The sequence below is a fragment of the Epinephelus moara genome, chromosome 24, assembly GCF_006386435.1.
Source record: "Epinephelus moara isolate mb chromosome 24, YSFRI_EMoa_1.0, whole genome shotgun sequence".
Classification (NCBI taxonomy): Eukaryota; Metazoa; Chordata; class Actinopteri; order Perciformes; family Serranidae; genus Epinephelus; species Epinephelus moara.
Genome location: NC_065529.1, coordinates 39,977,239 through 39,995,527, shown reverse-complemented (window position 1 = coordinate 39,995,527; position 18,289 = coordinate 39,977,239). Strand labels below are relative to the sequence as shown.

The window sequence follows — 18,289 nt, the reverse complement described above, 5'->3', positions numbered from 1 at the left end:
AAGAACATTTTAAAACCCAGGTCCTCTTGAGTCTGAGACAAGATGAGATTCACTGGGATTTAGAGAGTCAGTGTTGTGTGTCTGATGCGTGTTCTCATTGCCTCGCATTGGGTCGTCTCATCACTCTTTGGATAAGCTGGCAAAACCGTAACCTAAAAAGTTGTTTATTAACCTAACCTTGACTGTTACCTCAAGATTTAAACTACAGGAGACCTCACGCCTGACTGTAAGTTCAAAGAGAGATGATTGTTTTTATTTTTTTGTGATCACTGATTTATGGAGATACACTTACGCTGAAAACACACCAATGCCGAGCAATGTCATGTGATGTGCCTCAAGTGCCGCCCCTAGCACACACTGGACAAGTCATGCTGCCATTCGTCAACGGACAACCACACAAAGTTATTACTACTTTTACTGAGAGATCTGCACTTCCTCCACCTTTGCATTAGCTAAAAATCATGTGTGAAGAGCCCCTAATCAAACTTGAACCTGAAGAGCCGATCTCCAGAGCTATGACTCACCAACTGGCAATTGTCTTTATAATGACGGGATTGTGGGTCGTTTAGCTTCAGATATTTCTTGACCTCAACAACGAATCTCTCCTCATCCAGTCTTGTGTCACACATGAGACACAGCAGCAGCTTCAGAGTTCTCTTTACACATCAATAGTGAGGAGAGGAGTCGAGCTGCCATAGGAGCAGAGAAAAAGAGCTGCTACGGGAGCTAGTATGTACAAGCAGAGAGCAAGTGGGGGGAAACATTTAATTCTGGGGGCGGCGAGGTTGGAAAAGGGACGTGAAGTGCCCTGAGGGCAGCATGTCCAGAAGTGCCGACACACTTCTAGCCGCCACCGGTGTAGGGTTGTACATTGAAAATAAAAGGAGCGTATTTTTTTATGCCTGGTGCTCGCTGCCGGTGTGTTTTAGCCTTTAGATTTTCGCTTATTGTAACATTACTGCTGGCACGCCTGCAACTATGTCTAGACTTACCTGCAGATTTTGATTCTGAGATCATAACGTTATACTGGAAAATATGTACAACTAAATAGTGCCAATATATACTGACATTTAGATGTCCAACAACAAAAATCTACTCAGATGGGTCTGTTTTCGGATGTCAAGGTAATATCTTGCATCAGTAGATGCCCAGCCCAAACGGGCTTACGAGGCAGACTATCAAAGGTGTGAGACCAAATATACAAATGAAAGAAAAACTTGATACATATATTTTGTATGTCTTCATACACATGCATCAAATAAACTGCAAGTGTGTATTATTTAGTCTACTTTGCCTAATTTTTCAAGGTTTAGAAATTAACCTAGCTTATACTTTGGCATTCAGACCAACGTCTCATTTTCATCAGACCAGTAAATTCAGAATTTTTGTTCTGCATTCTTACAATGGTGCACATGGGTCATCATATTAAGTATGAACATGCACTGACAGTCCTGCAAAACCATGCCCATCCAAGTGAAATACCAAGTTTTTAGGGAGTCTCACCCAAGACCAGCGCACAATAGACAATGAACACTACAGCATGAAAGTAAAAATGTTTAGGGTATTTTTTTGTTCAACTGAAATGTAGATATATTTGCATCCTTAAACATCCAGCTTATTGATGCTAAGGAATACATAAACATTTGACAACACCTTTATACCATCGGGTAGTAAAGTCTCTGATTAAAAAAAAGAAAATAAACTGTGTACGATCAGGTGTAGGAAAACAATTTGTTAGACATTTTTCAATGTAAAAAGTTGAGATTTAGAGAAGAAGAAATGTTGAACTCCAAATCGGTGCATGACTGCGACTAAGCGGGGCAGCAAACTCCAAACACAATCTGCCCACAAGCTCTTCTAGCTGGTGTGGACACCATTAAACAAACAGACCTCAAACGGCAGTGAGTAGGCTGACATTTGCTCTCACACTGCTCTGTTCGACAGCAGTTTGACAGCACTTGCCAACAAGCCAAAATCAATCTAGTTTGGAGTATACTGGAGCCTTAAGGTCAAGATGTCAGAAAAATGGTTGAAACTGGATTCAAGTACCGCAGCCCCGCTTCAGAGGTTTCTTACCTCCAGCTCTCTGAGTACAGGATGATCGTCGATGCCAGGGAAGAGAACCCTCATGGCGTAAGTGCGATAATCCAGGTAGGGGATGCCAGCTCTGTCCAGATCACTCGTTAACTCGTTGATGTCTGTCTGGAGCTCTGCAAAGGCTGCGGATGAGAGAGGAGCGTGTTCAACATTGTGCCAGACATTTTGTAACATCGATCTTTTCAGTTGTTTATCACAGTAAACCAAGATAGAATTTTCTGTCTCAACTGTTTCTGATTGAGGTGGTCTAACAGTTGTAAAACCATAAAGTTTGGGCTGTACTAATTCAAAGCATCTTTTGAGGGTTTGAGATGAGGCTTCGAATGTTGTGATGAGGATGTCATTACCCTGGGGAAAAAAAAACCTCCATGTCCTCACTTTGAATGAAGCGATTAATAAGTTTAAATCAGTTTGTCTTTTATTAAAAATCCACTTTTTTAATAAATAAAAGTAATTAATTTTGTTGGATTAAATTTGAATTTTGGAACTGATTGCATCTAAGTCTTTTCAGTAAAATAATCTTATTGGAAATGTTGGAAATACTTGGATCAAATGAGTTGGAGACAATCCTACGCAGCTCCAACACTGGAATTAAATTCTTCAAATAATTTAATACTTTAATATTAGTGTAACCTCATTGTTCCCTACAACTGTGCAGGAATATTGGGTTTAAACAAAATTAATAGACATGAAAAAAATATGTGCATTATCCAAATGTTGATTTGGTATTCAAATGTCAATGTTATGAATAAAGCTTTAAAGCTTTGGACTATTGAGTACAGCCCTACCTAAAATGACGTTTGGTAAACAATGCGGTTAATTTGGCATTCTTAAGTGCTATATTGTAGGCAACTGGACTTGCTTGAGTTTCTTGAAGATATTTCAGCTCTAATCCAGGAGGCTTCTTTAGTTCTGAGGCTTCTTCTTCTGAGGAGTTCCAGAACTGAAGAGGCTTCTTGTATGAGAGGTGAAACGTCTTCAAGAAACTGAAGCAAGTCCAGCTGCCTACAATATAGCGCTTCAGATTACAAAGACCTGGATGACCGAGAATCTTCACCAACACGTTAATTTGGCAACCCATTCGCCAGAACATTTGCATTGTACGTCTCTGCAAACCACAGGAATGTACATTAAAACCTACGTCATCCATCTCAGGTGGGTCAGGTAGCCTTTTTGATAGACAATAGAAGTGCAAATGCAACCAAGAAAATTCAAGATGGATTGAAATCCAATCGCAGCATTCTAGCCAGATGTTAGAGTGTAACTATGTAGGCGCTCAGTGGAAACATCCATTCAGACAGTTGATGGCAGCTAATTTCAACATATGAACCCTACTGCCTGAATACATACTGGCTTTGTACATTTCTGCAAATCACAGATATGTTACATTTGTACATATATATATATATATAATATATATATATATATATATATATATATATATATATATATATAGCGGATACAGTAAAACTTTACTTTCTACAGTGCTGTGGTTAATGTGTGGTTATGTTTGGGCACAAAAACCACTTAGTTATAGTTAGGAAAAGCTCATAAAATGCCAAATTTTGGTGGCACAATCACTGCTGGAAATACAGTAGTGTTTTTGTTTATTGGTTTCAAGCAGGAGTCGGGTGTGTCACACCATCCACCATTCCCTCAACCTCTAAATGACAGTGTCCAGACATTTTTGAATCCATGTCTTTGTAGTAATTTTTCACAATGAACCTTACAGCCATGGTTCCTAAATGGTCCAGCCACAGGGTCATTAGTTCAAGGTCCACACAGTTCAATACATTTGGCATCATACTTGTGTGTGGCCATGTCATTGAGCTAGTTTGCTGTCTCTGTTAAGTAGCTGTCCGTTATTCACTCACTCTACAGCAGAAAACGGCTCCTCAAAATAAAAGCTCTGTGCTGCAAATTCACTGTACTTCAAAATAAAGTGTTTGTTTTTTTTACAAACTTGACACATTGGCGAGTCTCTTTTGGTGCATTCGGAACAGATGTCACCAACTTTTAGACCGCAACCCATCAATTAGGAACCACTGCCTTACCGTATATATTTCATTTTTGGTTTGTTAATTTTGTTACCTCGTCACATCAGTCAAAACTCAATAATGCAACTACAAAAGATCGGAATCAGAAATCTGGAATACTTCACCGATCCCCGGGTGAAACAATGCATCAGACATACTTTTGGGAGTGTGACTTTTGATGAACAGAATTTATGATAGTTTAATCTCTGAGGTCAGTCTCACTCACCCTCCTTGCACTCCAGAGCCACTCTGGACTCCAGATTGTCCATCTGCATCTGTAGGCGTTTCAGAGTGAGGTCGTTCTCATGCGACTTCCGTCTGTAGGCCAGCAAGACTATAATGACTATGATGAGTAGCAGCCCTCCTCCAGCTGTGATGCTGAAGATAGCAGGAAGGGTGAGCAGGCTGTCGGACCGGATGTGAACTTCTCCTGGAGAGATGTGGAGTCCTCCTACTTGGACCTGAATAATGATAATAATCATAAAAATACAGGTGTGAGCACAGTATTTCAAAATAGTGTTGAAAACACTTGAATAACAAAGAAAGAAGAATCCCTAATGAAAAGGCTGGCCATGAATTCAAAACATTGTCGCTAAAGCATTAAATTGGCAAACACAATAGAGAAATGGTCCATTTTCTTGAACAATCACCTCTGAAGAAAACATTTTTTTAAAGTTCCAGGCACACCAGCTCCATTTTTACAGCTTTTTTCTCATTATTTGCAAGAGTGCCTGTCAATATTTCTGGAGGGCAATGTGCTGTAATTGGGAACTTAACAGACCATGAGTGACAGACAATGACAGAAAGCCAGCGACTAACTGAAAGCCTGTCCGTGACCCACAAACACAGTGACGTACAGACAAGCACTGACCTACAGACAGTGACCCACATCCACACAGACAAGCAATCAGATGCACAGATGGACAGAAAACCGCCACATAGGCAGAAACACTTTCAGACTGACCAGGACTTTGTGCTGCCCGGTGAGGTTCGGCGGCTCACAGAGTAACTGAGTGTCGGACACAGTGAGGGAGCAGGGCGTATCTCCAATCAGCACCGTGTAATTCAGCCGGGCTCCACCAGACGCTGATGGCACCAGGTTACGTCCCTGCAGCACAGTTAGAGAGGCAATGTACATAACTGCACGAAATAACAATATAGCAGATCTTACACAACAAAAATGGTAATTGACATGACTCACAGTAAGAGTCTCGTCCAAGACATCAGATTACTGTGCAGTAACTATGCGGTGTATTTGCGTGTGATGGCTACTGATGATAAAATGCAATGCCAAATTGTGGGATTTTAACCTATCAGTATTTCCTCTGTTGTTCCCACAAAGTTTCTGTTTTGTAGCGTAATTTCTTGCTGATCATATGTATGGAATTCTAATCTCAATAAATTGTTACCTTGCAATTTGGGGGCATTAGTGTAATTACTGTAATCAACCATCTTGGAGAAGACTGGCAGACAGTTTCTACACTGGGAGCCGCTGAGTCATATTTTGCAGGAAATCAGCTAAATTATTTCACCTAACAAAGGCAGATTGCTTCAAGATGCAAAGCAATCCGCCATGCTGTTCCTCCACGGCAAACAGAGCTGAAGTTGTGCAGTTGCACGTGCTGTAAAAGTGAAAGGCAGATGGAAAAAAAATCCATTTCCAGAAAGTACAAGAAGTAGCCACGTTGTCTTTGTGAGTGGAAGTACGGGAGTTCACACGGAGTGTCATTGGAAATGCAGTTTTTAAGAAAAATAGAGAAACATGAGATAAAATCCACTTTTGTTTTAGTTATTTATAGTGTTTGTTGTAAAGCATTGTAATTATTTTCATGAATTAATATTTAGAAATATGTGTAGGAGATTATGGGATCAGATTTATTTAGGATGAAAGGGACAGCATTGAGGGCTGGGTACAGATGGCATTCATCAGTTAGTATAGCTCGTAGTATAGCTAGTTAGTATAGGATAGCTCAGATTTGTTTGAAGGTGGGTTGTATGAGGTGCTTATCCATATTCAGTATATTACATTGAATAGATGTCACTTGGCACCTCCCTAGTTTGAAGAAGCAGGCTAGGGTCCAACATGGAAGCTAAGCAATGTACTGCTGTGGAGGGGTCAGCAACAAAACATGTTTAAGGGTGCTTTCACACCTGCCCGAGACCTTCTTGAAGAGGTGGTCTCGGTCCGGTTGTTTTGGTGCACACCTGAAATGAACTCTGGTGCAGTTCGTCTGTGGTGAGAACATGTTCCGACCTTCGAACCAACTGCAGTCACATGACACATTGTTTGGGTTAAACATGAGCATGTTACAGTCCTGGAGGATTATTAATGTGCACCTCCTCCTGTACTGCCTTAATATGCACATTCAGCACATCCAATGCATCAAAACATTGTTTTCTAGTTGGAGCCGCGCCTCGTTTTCAAACTGTATGGTTTGACTAAAATGAACAATGACAGCAATATAGTCCACGATGAGCAGCGCTAAAATCAACCTGCGTAGTCGTCCCTCCATTGTGACATTATAAAGTGTCACATTTATCTTGCAAGTGTACTCTTCTTCAGCGTTTTGTTTACTTCCTGGATTTTTCCCACATGGAAATTCTGACCAATCAAGAGCAGCTTTCTCGTGCAAGGCATTTTATCTGGTCCGCTTGTAAATGCTGCCGTGAGAACACAAACCAACTCTAGGCAATTATACAACTTTGTGACAAAATTAGTCCCTGATTCAGACCAAAGCAAGACAACTCTAGGTCTGAAAGCACCCTAAGTCACTGAACAAAAACTTACTTTAAGTGTATGCTATATTTAGAATCTTTTCACCACTTCACCTAACCATGAGACAGCAATTTCCAGTGGGGAACTGAAGCCATTATATCACTCTACTAAAAGCCAGACTTAGTTGAGAAAAACAGTGATTAAGCATCACTGAGCACAGGAGCTGCTGGTCTACCTCTGCCTCAACCACTAGTTAGTTAGTTTGTGTTATTGTGTGAATTTTGTGTTTAAAAGAGTTAGTTCTGATTTACCTAAGTCACACAATAACACAAACTAATTGATCGAGGCAGCGGTAGACCAGCATCTCCTGTGTTCAGTGAGCCAAAATTACTGTTTTTGTCAATGATGTCTGGTGGCTTTGGCGAGAGCATAGATGGGGAACTGTCAGATTGGGTTGCTTGCGGCAAGGTAAAGCAGTGAAAATACTCTTTAGTGCAGCATGCACTAATACTGTTAGGTTTTTTTAAGTGTGCCTTTTTTTAGTAGCTAAAACAAGTTTTGTTGCCACCCATGTCCACAGCAGTACATTGCTTAGCTTCCGTGTCGGCATTCCCGCTGCTTCTCCAAACAGGTGGCGCACCAAGAGACTGATCTACTGTAGGTAAAACATTGACTATGGATAAGTGCCCTTTACAACCCCTACTTCTTTAACATTCTTACATGTCACAGTCAATGCCAGATAGTAATAGTCTTCAAATAGTCCTCTGTCTCTTGTAGGGAAATCGAAAAAGAAATCATAGTAGCGGCAGTAGGTCTGACGTACTTTGAGTATGATTGGAGCTCCAGGTTTCTGCTCCAGAACACCTGACAGACTGAGGGGTTCCAGGTAAGGGTTGGGGTAGTACACAAAGCTTGTGTTGTTGTAAGTGAGCAGAGCTTGGACGTTGTTGAAGACGAAGCCGAACTCGTCCACGTGTTTGATCGTCTCCTGGTCTGCAGTGTACTCCGCCTTCAGAGAGGGGGCAAAGCAGCTGATGGTGGTTGTGTTCAGCACTTTGCACACCTGGAGAGGACATAACGGTACTCACAATCAGACATATCAGGGAAACCAGACTATAGATATCATCATGCACATATTTACTGGTGTAATGGCTCACAGTGTTGTCTGCTGCATGATTAATAATTGCATACATTATTCAAAGACATAAATAATAAATCTGCTGCAGGTTAATCATAAGAAATGTCGATTTTGAAGCCGGCAGCAGAAATTCATGAATCAATATTTTACCCTCAGACAGCTATGAAAAGTTTTAAATCTTCTATTAACTGTTAATTTCACCTTATGCGGATACATTAGTTTTATAATACGGCAACAAACTAAGAGTCTCTTGCACTTTTTTATTTTTTGAAGTCTAAAAACAACTTTTTCTGAACAGATCTGAGCAGATGTCTCATTTCATGCTCACATCTTGTAGAATAACTTTTCTCCGTCAGTTCTAACATCCAGATGTCGTGAATCTTACGGAGCCTTTTAATCATATTCAACGTATACTGATGGTCTCCATGGTGTTAACCTACATAACCTGAGATTATGGATTTCTATATGTCTTACTGTTATTCATTAGCTGTTACAGCACTGTCTGCATATTTACCTCCTCCCATCCATATGTTCACCTGCCTGCATTGAGTTTTTGACCTTCTGCCTGTAAATATATAACAGCTGCTTTGCCATGACAATTGCTACAGTACTGACACTAAAGGCATCCCAGAGAGCTGGGTCATATGTTAATAGACCTTTCTCATTGCTGTTCTGTTGCTAGGGCAACAGCTTTGGCCCCTCTTTACTTCCTGTCAGCTGCTGCATTTGCAAACATTTCGACAGGTAAGACAAATGCTGTGTCCGAAACCGCATACTATGCACTACATAGGCGATATGTGTACTATCGATCAACATACATTTGTATCCATAAACAGTAGTATGCATCTTTTCGGATGTACTGAGCTGTAATTATCACGACACTTCCTGAAAGCCTCCTTGCCAGTTGGAGACACATAACCATGAAAACCTGAGCCACCCTCAGCTCTACCAGCATCTGCTAGCATGATGACACTCTGGAGTTTCTGTTTTATTATCACGTCGAGTGACGTTACTTTGGCTTTTAGAAAAAATGAACTGCAGACGAACTTGTTGTGTAACACTATGTTATCTTGGTCACCAGATAATGCTAAAACTAGCTAAATTCTAGCCATGCTAATAAGGTTAGCAGGTATAATGTCTATATGTGTACCAAATTTAACGGCACATCATCCAAACAGTTCATTAGATATTTCAGTCTGTATCAAAGTGGTGAAGTGACCACAGATAGTATAAAATAATGGAGGTAGCTACCTTGATTGCACACATAGGTCCGTGCACTCCTGTTTTAAAGCCTCAAGTTCGGCATTTCTTCTGTCGCCATCTTGTTTTTTTTGGAATCAGAAGTGACCATATTTGGTTGAAATGACTCATTTCTCTATCAGGATTTGACCTATTTGGTCAGATAACATTTGGAAAAGTCTAGAGGAGCCGCTTGATTAAATCATTTTACCCTCATTGAAGTTAGTGGAGCACTAAACCGGAAGTAGCCAGCTCAGCTAGTAGAAGTCTCTATTGTGCTCGCTCTATGGGCCAAATGATACAGAAGCAGCACCGATCATCTGGGTAAATTCATACCGCAGAAATAGACCTTTTTTGGCTTCATGTGCCACTGAGAAACTTTCATAGGAATGAACGCAATCCTGCCTCCAACACGGTATCCTGGTCTCTGAAATACATCTGTGCTTGGGAGTGACCAACTGACATCCCTAGAGCACGGCTAACAAAAAGCTCAAATTATGTTCCCATAACAAAGCTCAAAAATCATGTACATCATCTATCTGTATACCACAATACTTCATATAGTGTTTCTTAACTTACACATCAAACAACAGACTCATGACCAAAGTTATTCACCTATTACTTATTGACATTATAGAGCTCCATTGTTCACTGTCCGCTGTTATGAATGTTGGCGTTGCTACCGCGGGTGTAGCGTTCAGTGTGCATACTGTAATATTTCACTAAAATAGTATAAAATTCACGTACTTTTGGTTCCATACTAAGGTTTTTGTGTATATACACAAACAAAACACAAAACAATACAGTATTTTAAAAAAAAACATTAAGAGTTGAGGAAAATAGTGTTTGAAGAGGCAAATATAGAACAAAAAGAAATAAAACACAAAAGTTTCAAATCACAAAAGTACAAAAAAGGCATTGAAAAGGAAAGTTTTCTTATAAAAGCATGTTTTAAGCAAGGATTTAAAAACGGAAAATGTGCCAGCCAGACTAATGTCCTCAGGCAGAGAATTCCAGAGCCTCGGGGCATCTATGGCAAAACCTCGGTCACCTTTTGTTACCAGCCTTGATCTAGGGACGACTAGAGAGGGTAGGCTTGAGGATCTCAGATCACGACTCGGAGCATAGGTAGTCAGAAGCTTGAGCCTTGAAAGTCATTTCTTCCAAAGGCAATCACTGGTTCCTTTGATCAGGCTCATACCAAAGTTCTAAAACAGCTCTTTGTCACTACTATAATTAGTTGTTGATACTTTATCAGTGACAAATAGCTCTTTGGAAATAGTGCGTCTTTTGTTTTCTTTCTTTCTTCTGCAGTTCTTGAAAATCCTTCTCAAAATCAAGCAGATCCGGTGAATTCCCCCGCGCTTCAGGCCAATTTCTAAGCTTCAGTTTTTATCTAAGGTTTCACAGAAAGTTCTTTCAAGTCAATTAACTGCTTTTCTGGTTCAAAACATTTTTTTTAAGCAATTCCAGTGATGTTTTCGAGATATGTGCGATAAAGAGACTGCCCTCATTAAATTTACCAATGACCCTCTTTGAGCAGCTGATGCGGGTTAAAGTTCAGCTTTAATCCCTTTAGATCTCGGTGCTGCCAGTGACACTGTAAAACATGCAGTTTTAATTGACTGGCTCAAATTCGGCGCTGGCATCATTAACGAACCATTTAATTAGCTCAGGGCATACCTCTCTCACACACACACGCAACATTGTCTACATTAAAAACATTCTTCTTCAAAGACATCACATGAGAAGTTTCTTAATTTTCAGTCGCCTCATTTTGGTTTTCTGTCACATACTTCCACCTGAGCTTTATTATCTTTAGATATAATGTTTCTTTCCACTGCGGTGCCACTTTATTAGTCTGGAAAAGCATTATTGCTTTCATGTCTTGTTTACCCTGTCCTTTGTCTTTATTTTGGCATCAATAAAATGTGTCTTTAAATATCTATCTAATGCTGGTACAAGCAAGCATTTCATTTCTGGCATCTCTTCACTTGTTACACGTTTAGAATTGATTTTTAAGAATATATTGATCTATTTCAAGGTCGAGCCAAAAGTTCCTTCCAGAAGTTTTGACCCTCCTCCAGCCAGTGTGCAGCCTCAGATCCTGAGGCTGCACACTGGCTGGTCCAAAGTGGAAAAATCGAGGCTAAAGGTAACTGCACTTCTGCCACCGGGGCCTTAACACTTTGGAACAATCAATCACTTTGAGGTGACCTGCCTGAGGAGCTCTGGCAAACAGAATCAGCACCATAAATCACCTCCCGAAACTGAGTTGTACTTTCATGTCATTTTTTTTTTAAATCTCATTTTGGAATTAACCTTTCTATAGTCAACCTCTTTCTGACGCCTTTGTGTATGTATGGTTTCATTTTTACATCCACAGCAATGCTGACATTTTACAAACTACATCCTGTTAGGCCGCGCTGCAGTATTCCACACTCTGGTCTGTTAATTTGCTCCCTACCCTGCCGGCTGTTTGGTACAGAGACCGGCTGTTTTTCTGACTCTGACTCACACTTTGGTAGTTCTCTCTGTGGAAAATATTTTGTACTCCAAACTAAACCAGCTCTGAACATCCTGTCACCCTGTCATGGGTAAAGACGAAAAAGGTTTTGGACTAAAACTGCATAAGTGCTTTACAAAGATGTCACAACTACAGTGGCCTACAGGGCAAAGATGTTACAATGGCTCAAAACATTTTGATTAGGAGAAGAGCTTCAGAAGTGATGCCAATTCAAAAACATACCATAATCCTAATCAAATAAAAGAACGGAAATGTTCTGCAACTGACAAAACATGCTGCAGAAAGCCAAAGCAAATACATTAACAGCAAACAAGCTGCAAATACAGAAATGATGAAAAGTTAAAAACACACAAACAACAGAAAAACACTGCATATCCACTCAACACAACGGAGGTTCTCCAGACCTCTAGGGGGAGTGCTAAGTGGAACAGTTTGATTTACGTAGCTACACAAATCTGTCACTCTTTTATAATAGTGTAGAAAAAATGTGAAAAATATAATACTTTTTAGTGTAGCCTTGTTAGTCTACTTTTTTACCCTGTTAAAGCAACACTTACCTTTCTGGAAATTTTACACTTTCCTTTGTTTAGGTTAAAATGCTGTTAATAAGCTGATGGCACACTAAAATGTAAGTGAATTCCACCAGAGGTAAAAAAAAATCATAATTATACCATTCTCATATGGTTCTAAGAAAACTACGACCAATCATAGCATTCGAACCGAATGCAATGATTGGTTGAGCGTCCTGTCTGTCTTCCCAATGTGGAGGCCTCCGGCTGACGTAACCGCTCACGTAATATTGGAGTTGCAGGAGGAGGGGGATGGGACTTTGGAGGGAGGCGGGAGCTGTGGATGCTGTGTGAAATGCAAGACAGGTAAGAGTAGCTTTAATGTATTTCTTTTGGCCCTCTGCAGCACTTTTTTTTTATTTGCAGCACCTTTCTTTTGTTGTATTTCTTTTGGATCTTTGGATTCTCATGTTCATTTTTCAATAGACTGAATCACAATATTTGTTTACAGTAACTTTGCGGTACAATAACCCCACGTCACATATATGCAATGAAGTGGCGCTGGGCAAACCCTGCCTCAACTGGATATTGTTTAGCCTCCTATATACTGTATCCCATCTAAAACAATCTGTATCAGTTTAAAGGTACGCTATACTTAGAATATTTTTAATGCTTCACCTTGCTGTCAGACAGCCCTTTTCAACGGGAAACTGAAGCCATTATCTAAAAGCCACCAGACTCCACTGACGAAAACTCAAAAAGTAATTTTACTTTGCAGAACATTGGAGTTGCTGGTCTACTGCTACCTAAGGTGTGTGGTATTAAGTGTATGGTTATGTGGAGAAAATATTCCGTATATGACGTACACTTAAACTGGTATAGATTTTTTTTTTTTTCGGTTGGACTTTTTAGGAGGCTGAAATACATCCACAGCAGGACACTGCTTTGCTTCTGTGCTGGTAGTTTTAGATTATTAAGACACTAGCAAAGCAACACAGCACATAAATACAGGGTGTCTACAGGTCCTTAAAAAGTCTTAAAATGTCTTAAATTAAGTTTTCTTAGTGCAAGGCCTTAAAAAGTCTTAAATTGTCTTAAATTGAGATTTAATGGGCCTTAAATACTTTTGGACACATTACCGTGAAAATGAAAATGAATTTTTTTCCTGTGGTATTTCTGTGAATATTGCAATAACAAATGGCATTTATGACAGGATGTTGAGTTTGGAACTGCCAGGCAAGAGGCCTAGAGGAAGACCAAAGAGGAGATTTATGGATGTAGTGAAAGAGGACATGAAGTCAGTTGGTGTGAGAGAAGAGGAAGCAGAGGATAGGGTTAGATGGAGGCAGATGATTCGCTGTGGGGAACAGCCCAAAGAAGAAGAAGAAGATTTATGACAGCGATGAGATTTTGTTTTCTCTTTACATTAAACACATTAAACTTAAACTCTCCAAATTGTTGTCATTTTTCCTTACCGTTCATTTTATACTTACATCAGTGCATTTACTTGGAAAGAGTACTTACACGTGTCACACACACACACACAAATATAAATATAATGTGTATTTCCGTTGCAGGCTTGGTCTTAAATATCCTATAAGGTGGTATTAAAAAGGTCTTAAATTTAAGTTATTTATATCTGTAGACACCCTGAAATACAGCAGAAACATCAGATAGGTCGGACCACCGTGTGTAACTATATATCCTCAAACGTTACAGTTATGGCTGAAAATGATAACAGAAATAAAAAAGCGATCGTTGTTTCTCCTAATGGAAATGTTTTGGGCTGTTGTAGCACGTTTGTTCCTGTCGCCCACTGTACAGTACACTCCGTATGTCAAAGCAGAACGTTGCAAAATGAGCACAACCCTAAATCTCCCTTTTTATAACTGTAGCAGACTGTCTACAAAGAACATTTCCATCAGCTTGAGTAAACACCATCAATGAATTTGAGCACATTATATCAGCAGTCGTCACACTCACGTTGACAGATTCATGGCCGGCATATTTGACTCTGACGCGCGGCTCCTGAACTACATCCAGGTTGGTTCCAGTCACTGTCAGGGTGGTGTGTCCACTGTTTGTGAGAAAGGAACAAGAATTATTAGATATAAATATGCACATACAAGCACTTCAGCCCCAGGTAGCCTATATACGCAAACCATGATCCACCCTGATTTAATTAGAGTGATGGCTGCACAGAGAGACGTCTTTTTAACTTGCAAACCCCACATTTTGCAGAGGAGCTGCATTAATGTGAGTTTGAGGAGGTATACTGTAGCTGGCATGGTAGCCCGCTCTTTGTTATTGGGCAGAAGAGCCAGATCAAACGGCAAACCAGCTGGCTGCTATTTTATATTCATCCATGACTGTGAGGCTGGCATAGCATGAATACAGGTGCTGCTTGTTTACATATCTGTGCTAGATCAGATTAAAATAAACAACACTCTCTAATCTTTGTCTAACCTGTGCTGCTGCAGTGTGATCTTAGAAAACTGCAGTATGGAAAGTAGAGAAAAGGAGACAAAGAGGGGGGAAATACAAGAGGAAAAAAATGGCTTTAAAAAAAAACTGGCCAGTCTAGTCAGCCTGACAGAGTGCCAATCCTTCTCTTCTCACACTTCAAAGGGTACCTAAGCTTGTAGGGCCACATAGTGGGACTGCACATTCATGATGAGGGCTCTTGATTGCAGCTCCACAAAGCTCCTCCTGTCACTAGGCTGAGGGCCAGGGTGTCTCTCTGAAGTCTAATCTGCGGGGACGTAGTGCTGGGTAATCCCACCCGAAACCAAATTAAGTGCCATCTTTTATTTAGTGGAATACAGGTAACTTTCAGCTGCCACGGAAATTCTCACAGGAAATTCACTTCTGTCGTAATATTAGCAGCATCACTCATACTTGTAACATCTGTATTCATTTTTCAATTAAATATGGCATAAATGAAAAGTACTATTTTATCAGATTTTCATTTGTTAACATCAGTCATCTTCTCTTATTTGATATTGTAGAACAGCCTCGGTGTAACAGAACCACAGCACCTCACTTCTTTGCATCACTCTCCCTGTTAACCTGAATCAATGCCTAACTCACAGATTGCCTGGCACCGTGATAATCTGTACTGGGCAGGCTACCATATGTAAGCAGCACAGGTTTTTCATATTTATTTTTACTGGAAAACTACTCTATAAAAAGTCCACACAATAAATGTGATGTCATAAGAAAAGGTAAGATAGACAGATAGTGTCCTTGTCCTTGTGTTTTGCTCAACACACATTTACTTATGCTTACGTGCACCATCCCGTCTTTGTTTGCCACACAGACCCGCTGACGTTAGACTGCCCAGAAATAGATTCGCAACTTGTGCGCAGTGTTTGTTTTACAACCCTGGATGGGTTGGGATTTGATGGCATTAAGAGTGTACTGATTAGGGAAACAGAAAACAGTGCAACATTGCGAGCAGCTCAAATTCCCATTCACACCTACTCCAATCAGCCAGAGGCCTGGTTCATCAAATGTGCAACATGCACGCTGCAATTTGCAAAATGAGATCACTTTGTCTTGCATTAATTATTACACGTTTCTCTAATCAAGACTAACACCATACTAGCGACACATGAGCATGTAAGAGCCCTGTCGGACTGCCAGGTGTATTCACAATCTGCAAGCAACGATTATTTGTTGATTGTGAAGCTGCGGCCGTTTGTGAGTACAGTAAGCAGTGCTCACCAGAGGTGGGACCAAGTCGTTGTTTTGCAGGTCACAGCTGAGTCTCAAGTCTTTGCACTCAAGTCACAAGTCCTAAACATTTAGTGTCGAGGCCTAAACAAGTCATGATGCGCTTTATATCAAATGTAATGCCATTTTAACAGCAGAGCTAGAATATAGTACATGTACAAAAATTATTATTTTAAGTTTGTTAAAACAATAGCTGACATTACACTTTTAAAGCATATTGCTCTATTAACCGGTTCCACAACAGAATGAATTTTGTTTTTTGTTTCTGGCCTGTCTTGTACTTAACTCATCTCATTCTGGGATTGATGTCTACAACTTTCATACTTGTATTCTGGACTTCTACTAGAACATATTTCCGTGCTTTAACGATCAAAAAACTCTTTATTTGCCTCATGATGTCTGTGCATTGATGCGGTGCATTGATGCTCTGTCCGAAAAGGCTCTGTGTAGCGCCTTTAGCCTCCCAAAAGGTCAATGTTTTCAGTACCTCGCTGGGCCGTTATTGCACCTGGGGAATGACTGTAACAAAGTATAGCGGCACTTTCTACTGTGAAAAAGCACCAATAAAAGCTTCTAAGCACAACTGGACATGTTCTAGCAGGAGTATGATCCAAAAAGAGAAATTAAAAACATGGGCAACCAAGCTTACATGTTTTCGAGACGTTAGCATGTAGCTACATGTAGCATCGTCGGCGACATATTGTAAACACCTGCAGGTAGCGTGCCTGGAGTAGATGAGCATATAAAGAGATCCCACACACTATGACGTCATACTATAGTCAGAGTAGAATAAAACGTTGCAAAGAGAGGTTTTTGCTCCTACTGTATGTTTACCTCATTATTTGAAAGTTTGGCCACATTTAAAATGAACATCTGACATTGTGGCTCAATATATGAGATTCAAAATATGGAGCATAGTGCGTCCCCTTTAAAGTAATATTAAGTTGTTGCATGTTTTGTATTTCACGCCTAAATTAAATAAAAACATCCACATTAAAAAAAAGAAAAAAAAACAAAGTCGGTGAATGAATTGATTCATGGTACTTTTAAATCTTTGGACTTTGGGGAAGCTATCAAGTATTTTCATGTCAAAAGGCTCAGGTACAGGTGAAGTCACAAGTCATTGGTGTAAAAGTCCATCTGAAGTTGCAAGTCTTATTTGGCTTTGTCAACTAGATTTTAATATCATCATATTTGAGTCTGACTTGAGTCCAAGTCATGCGACTCGCGTCCGCACCTCTGGTACTCATAAATGGCTTTTGTAAGACAGGCCCACAGTTTGCTGTGGTCTGTGTGCCATAACAAGATTACAGAAACCTACATGAACACAGAAAGGTCCAGGGATTGAGCCATCTTTCTCATGAGGTATCAGTGCACACTTGTGGCCGTGTATACACAGTGCTGTATTCTTTAGTGTTACCTTGTGATGCTCCACAGGGGCTCAATGCGCTGGACTGTGGGGTCCTCTATGTACTCAAAGGCCAGACTCCCAGGAACCCTGGCCCGGTCGACACTCAGACTGACTTGCACCGGTCCGGCTTTCGTCACAGACGGCGCAGAGAAGCACACAATCTCTGACATGGTCCTCCTGGTGGGAGCACCAAAAGAGCGATTTATTCATGCCTTTGATTGTGACTCTGCCCACTCGTTACAGCAGTAGCAAATCCCTGACTCCACGCAGCTATGAGCCTTGCACATTACCATGAGGGGAGAAGATTCATTATAGTCTGTCCCATCTCTTCCTCGTTACAGACACATTAGGGATGGAACACTGTAATTAGAGGGTGCTCTAGCTAATGGCTTCCTCGCCTCACCCTCCTGACTCCTACCATGTGAGGCATTTTGAACTTTAAATAGATATCTATAAATACGCAGAGAACAATACCTACCGCTGTGGATCATCACCTCCTCACAAATCATTATAAAGACTTTTCATGTAACGCACGAACACTTAATTGTATCTAAAGTGTGCTTCTTTAAATAGAGTGATCTCTTACTGTGTTTCATGGAGATAAGAGGAGGCTAAATCTTTGATATTGTGTGGAGGCAGTTTCACTTAAGTGTCTGTGAAGTAAGTCTTTGGGAATGTGAGGCGTAGTGTTAACATCATATTATCATCAGACTCACCTGTACAGCTCGCAGGTCTGATTACCAAAGTACACATTAACAGTGCTGCCAGCGCCAAGGTTCTCCCCGACAATGGTGACCTTGGTGCCCCCAGATTCAGGTCCTCTGCCTGGGGTCAGCGCCAGCATCGAAGGAGTCTGCGGAGAGCCAAAATTCATTAATGTT

At 40.5% G+C, this 18,289-nt stretch overlaps 1 protein-coding gene and 1 long non-coding RNA gene across 2 annotated transcripts in view; one reads left to right on the top strand and one right to left on the bottom strand.

The window, feature by feature from the left end:
• LOC126386358 (plexin-A2-like) overlaps nucleotides 1–18,289 on the bottom strand; it is a 139,572-nt gene that overhangs the window by 26,114 nt on the left and 95,169 nt on the right. The window contains exons 15-21 of the mRNA XM_050038646.1: nucleotides 18,125–18,261; nucleotides 17,418–17,585; nucleotides 14,246–14,339; nucleotides 7,673–7,912; nucleotides 5,098–5,241; nucleotides 4,360–4,594; nucleotides 2,077–2,219 (exon numbers count right to left, since the gene is read on the bottom strand). Of these exons, the coding sequence (XP_049894603.1) occupies nucleotides 2,077–2,219; nucleotides 4,360–4,594; nucleotides 5,098–5,241; nucleotides 7,673–7,912; nucleotides 14,246–14,339; nucleotides 17,418–17,585; nucleotides 18,125–18,261 (1,161 nt within the window). The remainder of the gene's footprint in view (nucleotides 1–2,076; nucleotides 2,220–4,359; nucleotides 4,595–5,097; nucleotides 5,242–7,672; nucleotides 7,913–14,245; nucleotides 14,340–17,417; nucleotides 17,586–18,124; nucleotides 18,262–18,289) is intronic.
• The window catches only part of LOC126386368 (uncharacterized), a 128,732-nt gene that overhangs the window by 78,589 nt on the left and 31,854 nt on the right, over nucleotides 1–18,289 (top strand). The gene's annotated exons all lie outside the window — the stretch shown is intronic.